Here is a 15,868-nt window from a genome sequence, read left to right on the forward strand (position 1 = left end):
GCTAATGATATATACAATGGATGGAAATAATTGCTTACAGCTTGTTATAATGTAATATAATTGTTATAATATAATAGGTTATATAGGTAATATAATAGCTTGTTATAATATAGGTAATAATACGCTCGTTGCTGTGGCAGGTATTTGCATAACAACCACAGGATGGTCAGTTAATATTTTAGCTACCTATTTTGGATGAGCCTGAATTCCCTTTGTTTATATTTGGTAATACATAGACACTAAGGTGAATGTAAACTGAGTGAGCATGAAAAAGTACTAAATTTTTATTAAAGTATATATCGTATAATGTACATGCTGGACAGACATATGACTCAGTTACTGCCATTCTTAGACACTTAGCGACCATAGAGAGATTACACATTTAGATAATGAATACAACAAAAATAAAATATAGTTTTACAAAAAAAACTGCAAAACAAGATTTAAGAACAATAAAATATGAAAAAGCACTGTAGATGAGCAGTGATCAGTCGATTAGACTAAAAGTAGAAGTATAAATTGTCTCCTATATCACTGGGATAAGCTATCACCAAGCTATTATGTATATCTTATACATGTAGACCTTGACCCCTGTCGGAATAATGGAAAGCAGCAGCTAATATTTAATTAAACCTAACATAAATAAAATAATTACAATAGGTATAAACTAATACTATGAATCGGTTGACTGGTACATGCAAGTTATATCTTCTAAATTGGTAGATCTCGTACTCGCTCTCCCCACAAACTAGTCCTGTACATTCCGACGGTAGGACGGGCTATTGTTGACATGTATTGACCATTGATGAGAACAGAAGGCAAAGCTTTTCTAACAGCTGCCAAGTCACCTTCCTGCATCATGCTGTGTATGCTGAGATCAGTTAGGGCTCGCAGTGTCCTCAAACAGCTGAAATACATAGATCATAGCATTTCAAGTATAAGTAGTCACTGCTCTGTAGTCAAACAAGTTAGCATTTAGGAAGAAGAGTGATATGTACTTGGGGCCATTCTGGACAGCGATGTCAATGTGTTAACTAGGTGCGATTTCGCTATAGGTAATGATACATGTATAGGTACTATCGGTACACTCAAGTTAGGACCTACCGTAGACCTATTAACTATATACATGTATATAGTTAATAGGTCTACGGTATATATATTAACTATATAGCGATATATAGTTAATAGGTCTATGGGACCTACTATGACTTGGGCGTCGCATCTAGTGGATCACGCTGGTAAAAACATGGCATTTTCTTGGCCATTGCAAAACAGGTATTTGTGCGAATCTTATTAATGTTGTAGCAATACCACTAGCGTAGCGAGTTTTGGTCTAATTATTATTGCAATTTCATATTAGTTGAGCATCTTCATGAGAAACTGCATTGTGAGAAAACCTTGAATTCATCAGAGCAATACAGACAGACAACTTAGACATTGAGTAACCTTTATTTAATACTAATATTCAGTCACGTTACGAGTTTTTTATGCAATTAAAAACACAAACGATAAAACTGTTCTGCAAACCTTGACAAGCAATCAGCTCTACATAAAGAATTGTCAACATACATAAAATTTGAGCAAATCTATATCTTGGCATTGCAAAGTTATAAATAAAAGAAAAATCTGGTACCGAATAAAATAAAAAAAATAAGTTAATTTAAAAATTGTCTACTGTAAGCTGGAGTAAATTTACGAGTCGACATTACTGTGTCTCCACGGTGACGTAAAGGTAAAAACATTTTTACTCATTATTACTTTAGCTTTTAGATATAACTTGGATTTTTACATTTCCGATTTCGTTTCTTTACATGTTTTTATAAAATGTATTTTTTTTATATTAAATGTAATTACTTGAAGAATTTATCATTATTTTTTAGTTCAGCAATGAATCGTTCAGTTCAGCAATGAATCGAACAAAACATTTACCGATAAGTATGTTTGCTCCAGCATATGATGGCCGTGACATATGATGCAAATATTGAAACGGAATGTCAAGGTTAGACTGTATCAAAGTTACCCGAAGACATGCGGCACGATGTAGTAACACCTGCTCAAGTGAATAGCTTGGAGGAATGGGAGAGACTCTTGAATGTGGAGCACAGAAGATTCAGTTAAGCGAAGTGAGTCAGAAAGGTCCAACTCCTGTAAGAGTGGGCATGTAGATACCAGGAGTTTCACGTCTGTAAATACAAGATTGAGCCCGTAAAAAATATATAAACTGTAACAGCTCTCAGGAAGCCTTCCCTTACCTTGATAAACTAATTAAACTGGCCATTAAACGATTCACCTAAGGACACCATCCCTCTCTCTCCCCCTCTCTCTCTCCCCCCCCCCCCCCCCTCTCTCCCTCTCTCGCAGTCAGTCGAAGTGACTAACACTGTCCATGGTTATGGCTTTCTCCATTTGTGGCTGTCTATCATTGTGGTCTATGATAATAGATCTCCAATCAGCTTGATTACAAGCAGTCACCTGTCATAAGTTTGTACTGATTTACATATATTTTAAATTCCTCCTAAGGTCGGTTCACACTAAATCACCCTATGTCAGCGTTTTCCTTTCGGCGTTCATCGTCAATTATGTGAACTGTAAACCGATGGCATCGACGAAGCGATGCGGACATGTCGGGAACGTTTGCAGCTGTCAAACTTTCCCGACCTTTCACCAAGCATCGATGACCGTCCTTCAAAAATGACCGATTTCGGCGATGGTAATTCACAGTCGGCGATAGCGTGATTTATTTCCGTTTGTGACCGTTGGCTGCGAGAATAGTATTTTATTTCGGTCACACGAAAACAGAGGGTTCTTCGCGACAATTTAAAAAGAAAAATGAGAACACTACGTCACGGAGTATTTGCTGATGTAACCGTGGATAGGTTTGTGATAGTGTGAACATTGTTATTATCAATGATCACCAAAGTATTGTAGCATCAATGCCGAGATACAGTGATATAGTGTGAACCATCCTTTAGCTAAATCTTTATAGCGGAGTCTAGGCCTTCCTTGATTTCACTTGCTATCACCTAGTTGTGAGTATAATAGTTCACGTTGAAAACTGTTTGGTTCCATTCTGTGCACAAGGCCCAACCATCTTAGACTATTTCTATAAGGATGTCGCCATCGATGATAGGCCTGCCCGTTTTAAGATGTATACATTTGGGACCTTGTCCTGCCACTCGATGTTCATGAGGTCGCTCAAGTGTCATCACAGCATGTAGTTTCTTTCCTTGAGTTTGATATATTGACCAGGTCTTTGTGCCATATAAGAGAGTTGTCAGAACCACTGCTCGATACACTTTACACTTCACCTTGACTGAAACATGCTTTTTTCCAGCCACTGCTGAAGCTTGCTAAAGGCAACACTGGCTTTTCCAATCCTTGCTTGGAGCTCCTTTTCCATCCCAGAACTGTTATATACCATGCTTCTAAGGTAAATGAAGTGTGAGGCTTTAACCAGCTTTAACCAGTGGTTCTTGGTTAATGAAGATGTCTTTGGCTTCAGGAGGGCAAAGAAGTTTGATTGGTTTGTATACACTGTCTTTTTTATATTAACCTTCAAGCTAAACAGAGATGCAGCCCTGATGAAGTTGTCTAGGAGTAGCTGCATGTCGGAGGCAGAATGAGCAGCCAATGCACCATCATCACCACCATCACCATCTTTCAAACCAGGTGCTTGGTGGTACGGATCTAGCTTTGAAATGGGAGACGCTGAACAGATCCGGGCTATGTCTTGGCTGGATGTACACCCCCTGATGTACATCTTTGAAGGCTACAGCAGCCAGGTAGATGGAAAACAATGTAGAAGCTAGGGCACATCCATGCTTGACTCCGTTTGTTAACGCAAACTCATTTGACGAGTCTTCACCTTCAACCACTCATGCCTGCATCCCATCGTGTAGTGCTCCAATCAGGTTGGTGGCTTTCACTGCGCATCCCAATTTTCATTGCATTATCCAGAGCATATATCATGAAACAGTATCAAAGGCTTTTGTAAAATCTATGAATACTGTGTAGAGCTCCATGTGCTGTTCAGTACGTTTCTCTATTCTATCCTGGATTAGAGAAGCTAAGGACACCATACCATATTATTATCTGAACTACCTAGAACAAAGTTCGCTTGATATTAACACATTCACAGCAAGTAGGCCTAAATGAGCTTTGCACCGCCTCATAACTCTCAAAGCTAGGGTCTAAATAGTTTAATCCAACACTATTTGGGTTGCCAAACCTAGGAATGGCAGCAAAATTATTTGCAAACATTTATACCGTATGTAGCAAAGCCTCACCCGAGTCATCAATATTCTCACGACAGCCTGACAGATTGAGACGAAGAAGCTGACGAGGGAGTTGAGAAATGACGGGTTTAACATCCTCGAGTGGCAGCCTAATCCACGCAAGGTTCAGCTCATGAAGTCTACATGCAAAGCAAAAAATATTACCAACCATTAATTTTCGTAGGGGATTTTCAAAGGTCAATGCTTTCAAAGGGTGTACAACGAAATTGAACCCAACTAGGTTCGTAAAAATCCGCATGTGGTGTAACTGATAGCTAAACTGATGGCTGAGAACTGATAGCTAAAGTTACTAGGGGTGAAGGTGAGCTGGAGGTACTGCAGACAAAGGGAAGTGCAATGACTTACAGGGTACATGAGCGTAGGATGTGCCTCAACCCTGAGTGACTGAGTCCACTGACCATGGTACAGTTTAGAGTAGTGAGCATAAGGTTGTGAGAAATTGCCCTAAAACAGTATGGCAACTTGGAATCATTAACCACATTCTTGTAAAAATAATTTATGGTAGCTTCTCAATTACTAAGATAAGGCATGGCAGACATGATAAAATAGATAAGTGAATGCAGAGTATAGAAAGGCTCATAGCACTACTAGTACTAACATTCACTAGTACACAACAACCACTGATAACTGAAGGTCTTGCTCTTAGAATGTTAAAACAAGAAAACTGTAATTACAGTTATGGCTGATTGTATAGAGCACTTAGGAAACAAGCAGTGCTCATAGACATCTAATATATGTTGGATATGTACAATAGCATAACTCTGTAGAGGTATCAAACAAATCAACTATATATATACTATCAATTATATATACAGTCAAACATGGATAACTCGAACTTCAAGGGACCGAGCAAAAGTGTTCGAATTATCAGAGCGTTCAAGTTATCAGAGCACTGTCACAAGTCCATGTATTTACTTATTTATTAGTAGATACATGTACATATACAAACTATAATATAAATCAAAAGCACAAATGGCTTGTTTCAAATTAAATGCTTCTAATGTAAAGTTTAAAACGTTTTTATCAAAAAGTATAGAGATTTTTCTATCACTTGAGATTGGTTTGTTGTTTGAGGTGATGTTATTGCCAGGACGTTTTTTTAGATTGACATTGGCAAAACTTGATCGTTGTTGAAATGCTCAAAAGAAAAGACATCTTTTTCTTTTGAGCGTTTTACCCACGATCAATTTTGCCGACTTTTCTTGAAGTTTATGCAACTTCAAGAAAAAGTTACCAAAGAAAAATCCCTTACTTTACCTGGGATTCGTTAAGAGCAACACTCCGAGGCAGTTCAATTAAAAGTTTTACGAGGTTTAACGGTACATTGTATATCACTCACGCTTTTTGAATGGATACTTATTGAATGTACACACGTATTCTGTGTTTAGGTCAAACGATGAATAGTTTTTTTTAGCTAAGACAACGTATACGTTTAGTAAAAACAATTTTAAGACGTTTTAAACATTCAACATTCCGACGTTGATTCAACACGGAATCAACGTCGGAAAACTATTCGTCACGGGCTAGCCGGGTCACGCACTCAAGGATTTTCGCCACGCACATACAAAACAACACGCTGTTTTTGTTTTGTATGTGCGTGGCGAAAATCCTTGGGCGCGTGACCCGGCAAGCCCGTGCTATTAATCGTATAGCAGTGTAAATCAAATTTGACCAAACCTTTAGAAAAGTCGTTGACAAAATTATTTTGCCGATGGTGGTAATAACAACGCTTATGAATTACGAAAATATGAGGTTTACCTCTATGGCTTTGAATAAAGTGATCTTCTAAAGCGATAACAACCGTTTCGGTAGCCGTTGGGCAAAAAAACAGTTCGAATTAACAGTGTTGAGTTCGAGTTATCTATAGCAATTTATCATTACGTGGGAACGGACCAAAGAAACTGTTCGAATAAACCATGTTTTCGAGCTATCCGTGGCCGAGTTATCCATGTTTGACTGTATATGTGATATACTGTATCATGTAGTTACAAGAACTTCCTCATTTAATATACTACTACGTATATGTATACCCCAGGACACATTTTTCGCTAGTATTTAGTTTCGTGAGTAGCGTACAGAGTAAAATTTCGCTGCAACTTAATTTCGCAGCTCTGATGAGTGCAAAAATATGGTGATGTGAAAATAAATGCAGTGGAACAAACATAATTAGATTTCTCAGGTCCAGTTCACTGGTAATGAAAAATTTTCAATTTGGGACTAGTTTGTATATGTGAACCGCAGGTAGAAATGTGTAGGCGAAATCGATAATGCAATTTGATCGCTTGCTGCCATTTGTTTCTTGGACTATCAATGACGTCTAGGTCCCTGCCGCCGTAAATGATGTGGTATCAATATTAGATCTGAAGTATTTATAGCACACGGTGGCCATGGCTCAGTTTGATTTCGCTTGTGGGTTGAGAGGATTTCATGTTTATCCAGTTGCTATACCAACTCCACTCAAGGAAAATCAAATACATGTCTTTCACACTCAAGTCCCAAGAAGAAGAAAATAGATAACAACCAACTTCACAACCAGAACTGAATAACACGGTTGGATCTAGTGAGGGTTGTTGTTTTTAGTTGGTAATAAAATTCATCACTACAATAATTACCTATTATTTAATTTTATGACTTTCCCTACCAAACTTTCATCCTCATCAGTTGAAAATTCAGTGACTAAACTAATATCATCATCTTCCTCATTTGTCTTGGCTTTTCCAAAAAAACTTGTTATCTTGATTTGCCTTGCCATGCTGCTCAGCCGGTTTATTAGCTATCATGGGTTTAGCAGAAATAGCCAAATGAGCCCAACCACACAAGAAAATTAACTGCTTTTCTAATATGACGATTTTATTGTGGATATCAATGAACAAAGCTATTTAATTTCGCGTTTTCGCTCACTTGTTATGATTGCTTAGTTTCACTCATAAAATTTTCGCGAGAGAATAACTCCGCGAAAACGTGAATACATAAGTGTCCTAGGGTATGTAAGATAGACTAAATACCGACAATGTATTACATCACCTCCATACCTGCAAATATTGTTATTAACTGTGAGACTTTCTAAGCTGAGTTTTCTCAGTTGTTTGCAATGGAAAAGCAACTCCTCGAGAGACAACTCAGATATACTGGCCATTGAAAGGTCTAGGAATTGCAGCCGACATGAAGGTGCACAATATGAGGCTTCAAATATATTATCTCCCAATATCTATAAAAAAAGAACGTTAAAATTCTACCAATACATTCATGTACTTTCTATGCTTGCATGGAAACATGTCCATGATATCTGGGAACAGAGGTAACTTCAAAAAACTGAGTAAAAATTATAAATTCTCACGAGGCTTTGTGATATTAACTGGGCGCACACAATTGTTAAATGTTACCTAAAACACAAAAATAGATCAATATTTAATAGATGGTAGATAATGGCTTATACAAATTGCGTATAGGAGATACATGGGACTGACTTTAAGAGACAAATGTGCTGAAATATAGATAACAATTCCAGCTAAATAGTTTAATTTGGCTTTGAGATGAATTCATACTCTGTTTTCTACTGTTTGCATAACTAATAGCTCCCCCTAATAACGGAGTTGTCTGCACTAAATGTTGTCTGCACTGTTGTTTAGTAGTGCACATTCATGCACTAAGGTCCATACATTTGTGCATTCATAAATGATGATAACATCAAATGTGAGCCCAAGGCTACACTGTAGTCAAAGCATGAACTTATTCCTTATGATGAATGTTATTAGGATATTAAAATCTTTGAATAATGCTGTGATGATACTAAACTAGACATATATGTGAATGTTTTGACTAAGCAGCATGAGCTGAATGAACAGAGCCAATCATATCTGTATAACCACTACTCTCGAGACTCAATTGTATAAAAAAGATCGCTATTATCCAGATAAGCCACATCTATGAAAACCGGGAACAAAAAACTATATATATTTAATATTCGGATAACCAAAGTATATCCTATATTCTATTTGAGCAATGTAAAGCTTGAATATCTTCACCTGCCCCAGTAGAGCAAACTAATATTTAGCTAGAAGCTCATTGCAGCCCTCAGCCGATGCACCAAGTCAAGAAGTGCCATCAGAAACACTGGTCAGCACGAATGGAATGGAAATTGGAAATACCAAAATTGCAAAAGACTCACGTCCGCATTAGCTAGCCTGAGATACTCCACTCCTCTGCCAAGAATGACAGGGCCAAGCACCTTGTCATTTATTTGCCTCCCACCTAGATCGAGTCTCCTCCAGAGGGTCTCATCATACCTAGAGTTGAACAGTTTCAAATCCCCATTGCTTTTTCATTAGGGCAAGAGCATAGCTGAGTATAAGAACCAAAAGGAAGCAGACATTCACTGATGTATTTCTGCGACTGATGTGTTAGTCATGCAGTGTTTGAACGCCTGGTCTGCTCAGCCTTAACAAGGCTAAAGCCTGGTTCCCATATACGTCGCAAAGCAACGGCGACAGCACCGCAAGCTAATCGCGGTGAAATGGGAATCGCGGCATCGCAATAGTTTAGCGCTGTTCAAATTTCGCAAAAGGCCGCAGGCAAAACCTTCCCGAAATGCACTGTATGGGTGAAGGTCACCATTATAGAAACGGCATGGCTAGTGAACATTTTATTTGATTACGCAATTGTTTAGCGATGCAGCTTATATGTGAACATGTGCCGCCGAGCCTAACGTCGCAAACGTTTTGCTGCGCAAGTTACCGTCGGAGTATCGCAATCGATGTGGGAATCAGACTTTAGGCATGTTCCACCATATAAAGATATGGTAGTAGATATGGTAGTCCACATAACCGACCCTTAATCATTGCATCTGTAATCAGTAGTAGGTAGTAAAATATAAATTCCTGAAAGACTTACGCGAGTCTTTTCCACCTTTTGCAGACTCTAGCGCATTTGGCGAGAATCCTCTTAGGCATGTATGTGAATATGGAGAGTATAACCTCATCAGCGAGGAAGCTAAAATAACCATCTTCCTCTATTACATCCAGCTTTGCTCGAGCGCCTTTCACATCTGGCTTTCTCAGCTTTAATCCGAGTTCTGACCAGCCTCGCCTTCCCTCCTCGGGAGAATCAAATAAAGCTGTAGGCTCGTCTTCTTTCAGCTCTATAAAGCGAAAGTTTGCCTGCAGAAAAATACAATGTTGGTTGTTATAAGAAGACCAGGTATCTTTATATTTGCTAATAGGCCCTACAACATATTTATCGCTTGCCAGGTGAATTTAGTCATTGCAAAAGACTACCAGCATCAGGAGACTGTAACACAAGCAAGAGATGATAAATATTGGAGAGTAGGAGCTGAGTTCTGAGAAGTTTACAATGGTAGACAGAATATTTTAAACAATTGGTAGATGAAGCAGATGAGAATGTTCATAACTAGTTGGTTCAAGAGCTATACATAAAGATAGCATGTGTTGCAGGCAGCTTGTGGCATGGTTTTTAGCTCATTGGAACAAAGGACAAGGGCTTTGTGTTCATGATTTCCCCAGTATAAGTGTTTTACAAGCTAAATCTTTTTAGTTTTTGAGTGAAAATAATTTTATGGTGCACATAGAAGGTGACATTTTGATGAAACTCAAAGACATGAAACTGGTAGTTATTTTCTCATAAAAAACGAGCAGTGAAAGATTCTTAATCAAATGGATATAATATACTCTTACATAAAGCCTGATTCCCATATCGATTGCGAGACTCCGGCGGCAATATTGCGCAGCAAAACGCTTGCGACGCTATGCGGCTTCTGTTCCCATAAAACTGCATCGCTAATAACGGCATGAAAATGTTCGCCCGTCATGCCGTTTCGATAATGCTGACTTTCACCTGCACAGTGCATTTCGGGAAGGTTTTGCCTGCGACTCTTCGCAAAATTTGAACAGCGCTAAAATCTTGCATTGTCGCTGGCAACTATCAGCGGTACCCGGAGTGTAGGTTCCTATTTCACCGCTAATAGCCTTTTATCTGTCGCCGGTGTTTTGCGACATATATGGGAATTTAGATTATTACTGTTTTATATATTCAACTCTGAGAAAGTCTTCAACAACACATTGTAATGTGCCTGCTCAGGTTACAGAGTAGCCTATTTAATAGCTTTAATAAGAGCTACTTAAATATTCAACTACATTCTCTCCAGCTTCATCCTGTGTCCTAGAGAACTCTGTCGACAACATATGACAGGTGAAATAATACAAGCAAATTTTGAATCGAACTGTATATATGTGAATTGTGGTAAAAAAGAAAATAAGCTTTAAACCTACCTGCGCAGGTGGGGCCACACACGAGCTCCCGCGGAAGGACTTACTTTCCGGACATTCATCTGGCGATGGAGGAAGAAATATATCTTCGGTGTAGCTGTCATCATAGTCGGATAGATATCCTGTGACGCCGAGTTCAGTTAGGGAATCATCAGACAGAACTGGGTCTCTATATGCGGTAGTACTGTTAAAGGGCTTTTGTTTGGCTGGTGCTGAGTGGGGAAGGCAGCTATCATTGTGACGCCTTTTGCTGTTAGACAAGCCAGGCATAATGTGAAAATAATGACGTAAAAATCTACGATTGAAATAAGAGTGCTTTACACCCGCTGTTCTCAAGTAGACTCTCACTATTTTAGTCCTTTGGGTTGCCTGCCAGGGTTTACCGGCTGTTGACTCTGATTTTACCAACTAAAATTGATCGCAAGATTTTGTATTAACTGAATGAAAAACCTCTCCAGGATGTCAAACGTCTCTTCAGACCTATTATGATACCGCCAAGCAAATTGAAGCTTCTTCGGTGCTATTATATCGACTGAAGCGACTGAAGTTTGCTAAGAGTGGACACACAGGTCTGAACTGAACTCAAGAAATTAATATCATTCCAGCTATTTTTTGTAACATTGGTCTAGTGATCTTATTTGTTGCATTCTGAATTGCAATTGAACCCAGCATATGTGATAAGTATTGCATTTGTTAACACTAAATTGTTTCATCAAACACCGCCTTCTGTCGTATGTAGCTGAACCGAAGCTAACATACCCAGAACCGTTTATTCTGTTAAAGATTTTGGGCTACAGCTACTTTGGCTGCTTCTGCCAACCAAAGCTTACGAGTCACAAGTTTCACTTCAGTTGTCACGAGCCAGATTCTTTAAAGGTTGACTTGCAACAAAATTCACATTACAGTTATTTGGTATCAAAAGATTCACCATGTCTTACTCTGTTGTGTTGCAGGTGCCAAATATGCGGAAATACGATTACAAGCTCTTAAAAGCTCAAAAACGAAAAGCCGCCGTAGATTTGAATCTCTTTATTTCGATGATGTAACCACGAAATTTGGTTATCGTCTTGTCACGTATGTTCTCACGTGAATTGAAAGGCCAATAAAAAGCTCAATATAAAACTTATCGTAGCACTAGTTTATGACAAACACTTCGGGTTTTACCGAAGACCCCGCGTCAAATATAGATGCTCGCTACTTTGCAGTTCTGTTTCCGCTTGATCTAATCATCAAGTCGTAATCTGATCATGTGACCCAATACTCTGCAAATATTTTCTGCAGCACTTTTCGATTATCACAGGTGACCAACAGGCTCGTCATGATTATCAGACAATGATATGTACTCCTTCGGGCTAAGGTTAAAAAATTAAACAAATTTTTACGGTAAGTTATAAGATATCAGTGCTAAAATTGACAGCATTACAATGACGATAAAACAGACGCATAAGAACAATAGATGTGGTTTTATTGAATGTGTGAAGTATATTTGTGAAAATATTTCGACGAATGAAGTTGCCTGAAAGTGTAAACAGAAACCATCTGGTAACAGCTACGTCCCATTTGTGCCGTTTTGGAAAGAGAATCCAAACTACGGCGGTCTCGCGTGGCTGCGATTAACTGTTCATTTTTAGCTTTTAAGAGCTTGTAATCACATTCCCACATATTTTGCACCTACAACACCACAGAGTAAGACATGATGAATCTTCTGATACCAAATAACTGTAATGTGAATTTTGTTGCAAGTCAACCTTTAAGGTTATTATCGTTGCATTGCTACGACAAAACTATCTTTTAAGGAAGCCTTTGTTGTTCAATTTATGAAATGTCAATTTATGAAGAATCTCCTCTAATTGTAATAACGAAAGGTAGATTGAAATCTTACAAAAAGGATTTGCTGTGAGCTTCTAAGATAATATAACTAAACCTCAATTATTACTAGAACAATAGTCCAGCAGTATAGTAGTTCTATTACTACTATGGTAAATAGGATGACCTAAACAACAGCCAGTCTGACCTGAGTCTGATTGTAAAAAGGTAGTTTATATATTAGTTATCCGTATTATGATAGCCTGTCTCTCTCTCCGTCTTTCATGAAGAACAAAAATGCAAAGTCTTTCAGTATAGATTTAAATTGCTGCTACTAACTTGGCTTCTTTAAAAGTCCCATTTTTCAAGGTGATTTCAAGGTGATTTGCACCAAAACATTTTTGAAATCTTAGCGTTGAAATCACTCTTGAAGTTTATAGCTTCAAAAACTTTAAAATTTTATTCCTTAGAATCGAGAACCAATCAACCCTTTTTTGTAGGAAGCTATGCAAACCGGTAGTCTTACCAGAAATGAAGTTTGCGAGCCGACAACGATCCGCCTGTTCGTAGTTCCCCACAGCATGAATTTGCACTCCTATCATGCTCAGACATGACAGATGACACCGCAATGCCGCTAGTAAATGTTACGAGTCTCCCTATAGTCTCTATATAACTTCATTACAGTTTTGAACCAGATGCGTGTAAACTGTACACAATCAATGGACGCTGCAGCTGATATTTGGCCAATCAAAATCAAGGCAAACAAAAGAAGCGTTTTATATTATTTGCACAAAGCTTGTTTACTTTGTATGGCTATCAATCAGCGCAAAGACAGCCGATTCAAACCACGTGGGATTACGGATCATGGAACTACGGCTATCATGATAGGCTATTACCACACAGGAATGACAGCAGTCACAGCGTCACACACATCACGCTTCAACTTTCTCAATCATAATTATTTTATAATCTGTGAACAAGTTGGATAGTTACCTAACTGTCTTCACAAGGTTGATTAGGAACTACCTATACTGTACATGGCACATTGCAATGTATTATTAAATGCATTCTTAAAGAAGCTAGTCTCTGGCCATACAATTAATGAATAAGACACCTAAGGCTCAGGTTATTACTCATATTGTGCCTGAGTTTTCATTTTTTTGCTTTGCTAAACAAAAGTTAAAATTGAGTTTCGGCCTTAACGTAGCGGGTCGCTTTAGAAGCTATTGAGTGATACCACAGCATAAATTTACTCTCAGCCAAATCACCAGTTGTCACCTGACATTCTGATTAAACAGGGTTTAGTATCCATGGAAATAAATATATGAAAAATGGTAACTAGACTAACAAAAGGCTGAAACAAGCCAACCAATCCATCGCTTCTTTGGAGACAATCAAAACATCTTAGCCTATTGCAAGTGAATATCTTCCCATTTAAATGCTACGCAGTTTGACCTTGGTTTTCACCAGCAATCAGTTTTAGGATGTTCAGAAAGCGAATTGTTCGAGTTACAATATGACTTTGGCCATTCAAATAATGTAAATCATTTCAATCTTTCCCAAGATGATAAAAGAACTTTTTCATGTGTTTTCACATCATAAACTGTACAGTGCACCCTCGAGATACGATTACCCTGATATACGATTTTTGACCTTACGAAGTCGAACACTGTGAGATTTTCACCTCGCTATCCGAATTCTATTTCACCATACGATTTTGAGAAAAGTTTCGCCCGAGTTAAAATTTGGCGGTCGGTGTGCTCATAACGCACGTCGAAATAAAAAAGACACCGAAATATAGTTTGCCGAAAACATTTTCAGAACGTTTAGAAATGACACGATGATCGACTTCTCTCATGTCAGCATTCCGCGTGGAAAAATTCGTGTAAAATACACAAACGAGAGCAAATATTCATTTGTAGCATTATAATATATTTTACTATAAACTTTCAAGTCAGCATACGTATATAACTACAACTATCTACATTTAATTTGTTAGCTATGGAATCTGAGACCGATACAAACGTTACAAAACGAAGGAAAAATGATTCCTATGTCAACAAAGTTGGATGTCGTAAATAAGAAGGCACCCGAATTATTAACATTGTCAAGGAATATGATCGCAACCAATCAGCATTTGCAATTATTATTAAAACAAGAACTCCATTAGAGCAAGCACAAGAACGAGCTTCCGACTGAAGATTTGAAGGAGTTAGAAGGCTATTCACGCGATCAGCATTCAAAAGGAGCAACCATTTAGTAAGGGCGAGGAAGTAGAAGCTACAGAAAACCCCACATTGGCAGAAATATTACAAGTGTTTAACTTACTGATGTGGACTGGTACATTAAAACAATGCATGTATAATATATATTATTTATCTCTTGTGTGGCATGTTTTTCATATTTTATACATTTTATTTGTTTCCTTTTGATTTTATGTTTTCTTTTCTTGTTTAACCATGTCTTTGCAGGTGGGCTTGTTATCTTCTACGTGAATACAATTCATCGTATGCATGTAACTCATATAACTAGCTCGCGGTCTCAGTTCTCAAATCAGCTAACTGCGAAAACGGAAAAAATTGAGATAATTGTATTTTTTGGGTGTTTATAGGGTTAAAAATATATGGACAAATTTTCTTTGCATAGCTTTTGTTTTTCTCTGAGATCTCAGTCATACAAATCAGCTAAATGGGTTTATTCTACAATGTGGTTAGAGCTCAAACCCCTCAACTGGTTTGTTCAATACAGACTATATGCTGGCCGCTGAGTGTCCGTAAAGCCCTGATACAACTTAAAAAATTCATTACTAAGCCAGCTGAGATATGTTAATCAGATTTGTTTTATTTTTATCAGTTTTAGTAAAAAAAAATTTGTGAGGAATTTCCCTTTCTTTTTGCAGTCTTGGTTTCAGACAGCTGAAATTTCATGTAGTGTATTGTTAAAACTGCTTCATTGCATATATACGCAACTCACAACTCAACACTGCTTCGTTGCAAGACTTGAACAAGCATGGAGGTTGCAAATAAGAAGCAAAAGAAAAATTGTATTGAAAAAAAGTGAAGTTTTAAACCAAATATCTAGGTGAGTAGGTTTTGTACATTAAACCATATTATTTAAAAAAAATTGAACCTGAACTTTTACAGCATTTTTTATCATCAATATTGAATCTTGTTTTTGAATACCGCAAAATGGTGCTTGTATTATGATCAGTTCTCCTCTATATATAGCATTAAATATGGTATGTTGTAGCAAACCTTGCAAAGATGTTGGTACCAACAAAAAAATGTTGTGTTGTTCGCCACCTATTCAATATAAAACTAAACAAAACAACTATGGAAGTCACCCTTTGGAGAAAAAACACATCAAAAAGTATAGTGCAATGACAAAAACAGGGCATTATAATCTGGTACGCTACACCAAGGTGAAGAAGCTTGTTTACCGCGCAGCTAGACCTCAAAATGTTTCTCATTGTAATGTATTGTAGGT

General features: G+C 37.8%; 1 protein-coding gene across 3 annotated transcripts in view; it reads right to left on the minus strand.

The window, feature by feature from the left end:
* Window positions 1-259: 259 nt before the first annotated feature.
* The window catches only part of LOC137393071 (S-phase kinase-associated protein 2-like), a 30,050-nt gene continuing 14,441 nt past the window's right edge, over window positions 260-15,868 (minus strand). Inside the window, exons 1-9 of one of the 3 annotated variants that reach the window (XM_068079469.1) lie at window positions 12,909-13,027; window positions 10,580-10,826; window positions 9,186-9,451; window positions 8,464-8,581; window positions 7,328-7,503; window positions 4,641-4,739; window positions 4,287-4,414; window positions 2,021-2,183; window positions 260-907 (exon numbers count right to left, since the gene is read on the minus strand). In XM_068079469.1, coding sequence (XP_067935570.1) covers window positions 712-907; window positions 2,021-2,183; window positions 4,287-4,414; window positions 4,641-4,739; window positions 7,328-7,503; window positions 8,464-8,581; window positions 9,186-9,451; window positions 10,580-10,826; window positions 12,909-12,994 — 1,479 coding nt within the window. In that variant the 5' untranslated portion in view covers window positions 12,995-13,027 and the 3' untranslated portion in view covers window positions 260-711. Of the gene's footprint in view, window positions 908-2,020; window positions 2,184-4,286; window positions 4,415-4,640; window positions 4,740-7,327; window positions 7,504-8,463; window positions 8,582-9,185; window positions 9,452-10,579; window positions 10,827-12,908; window positions 13,028-15,868 lie in introns of those variants that run through there. The other 2 variants (XM_068079468.1, XM_068079467.1) reach the window with 2 other exon arrangements.

This window comes from Watersipora subatra, chromosome 4 (genome assembly GCF_963576615.1).
Source record: "Watersipora subatra chromosome 4, tzWatSuba1.1, whole genome shotgun sequence".
Taxonomy (NCBI): domain Eukaryota; kingdom Metazoa; phylum Bryozoa; class Gymnolaemata; order Cheilostomatida; family Watersiporidae; genus Watersipora; species Watersipora subatra.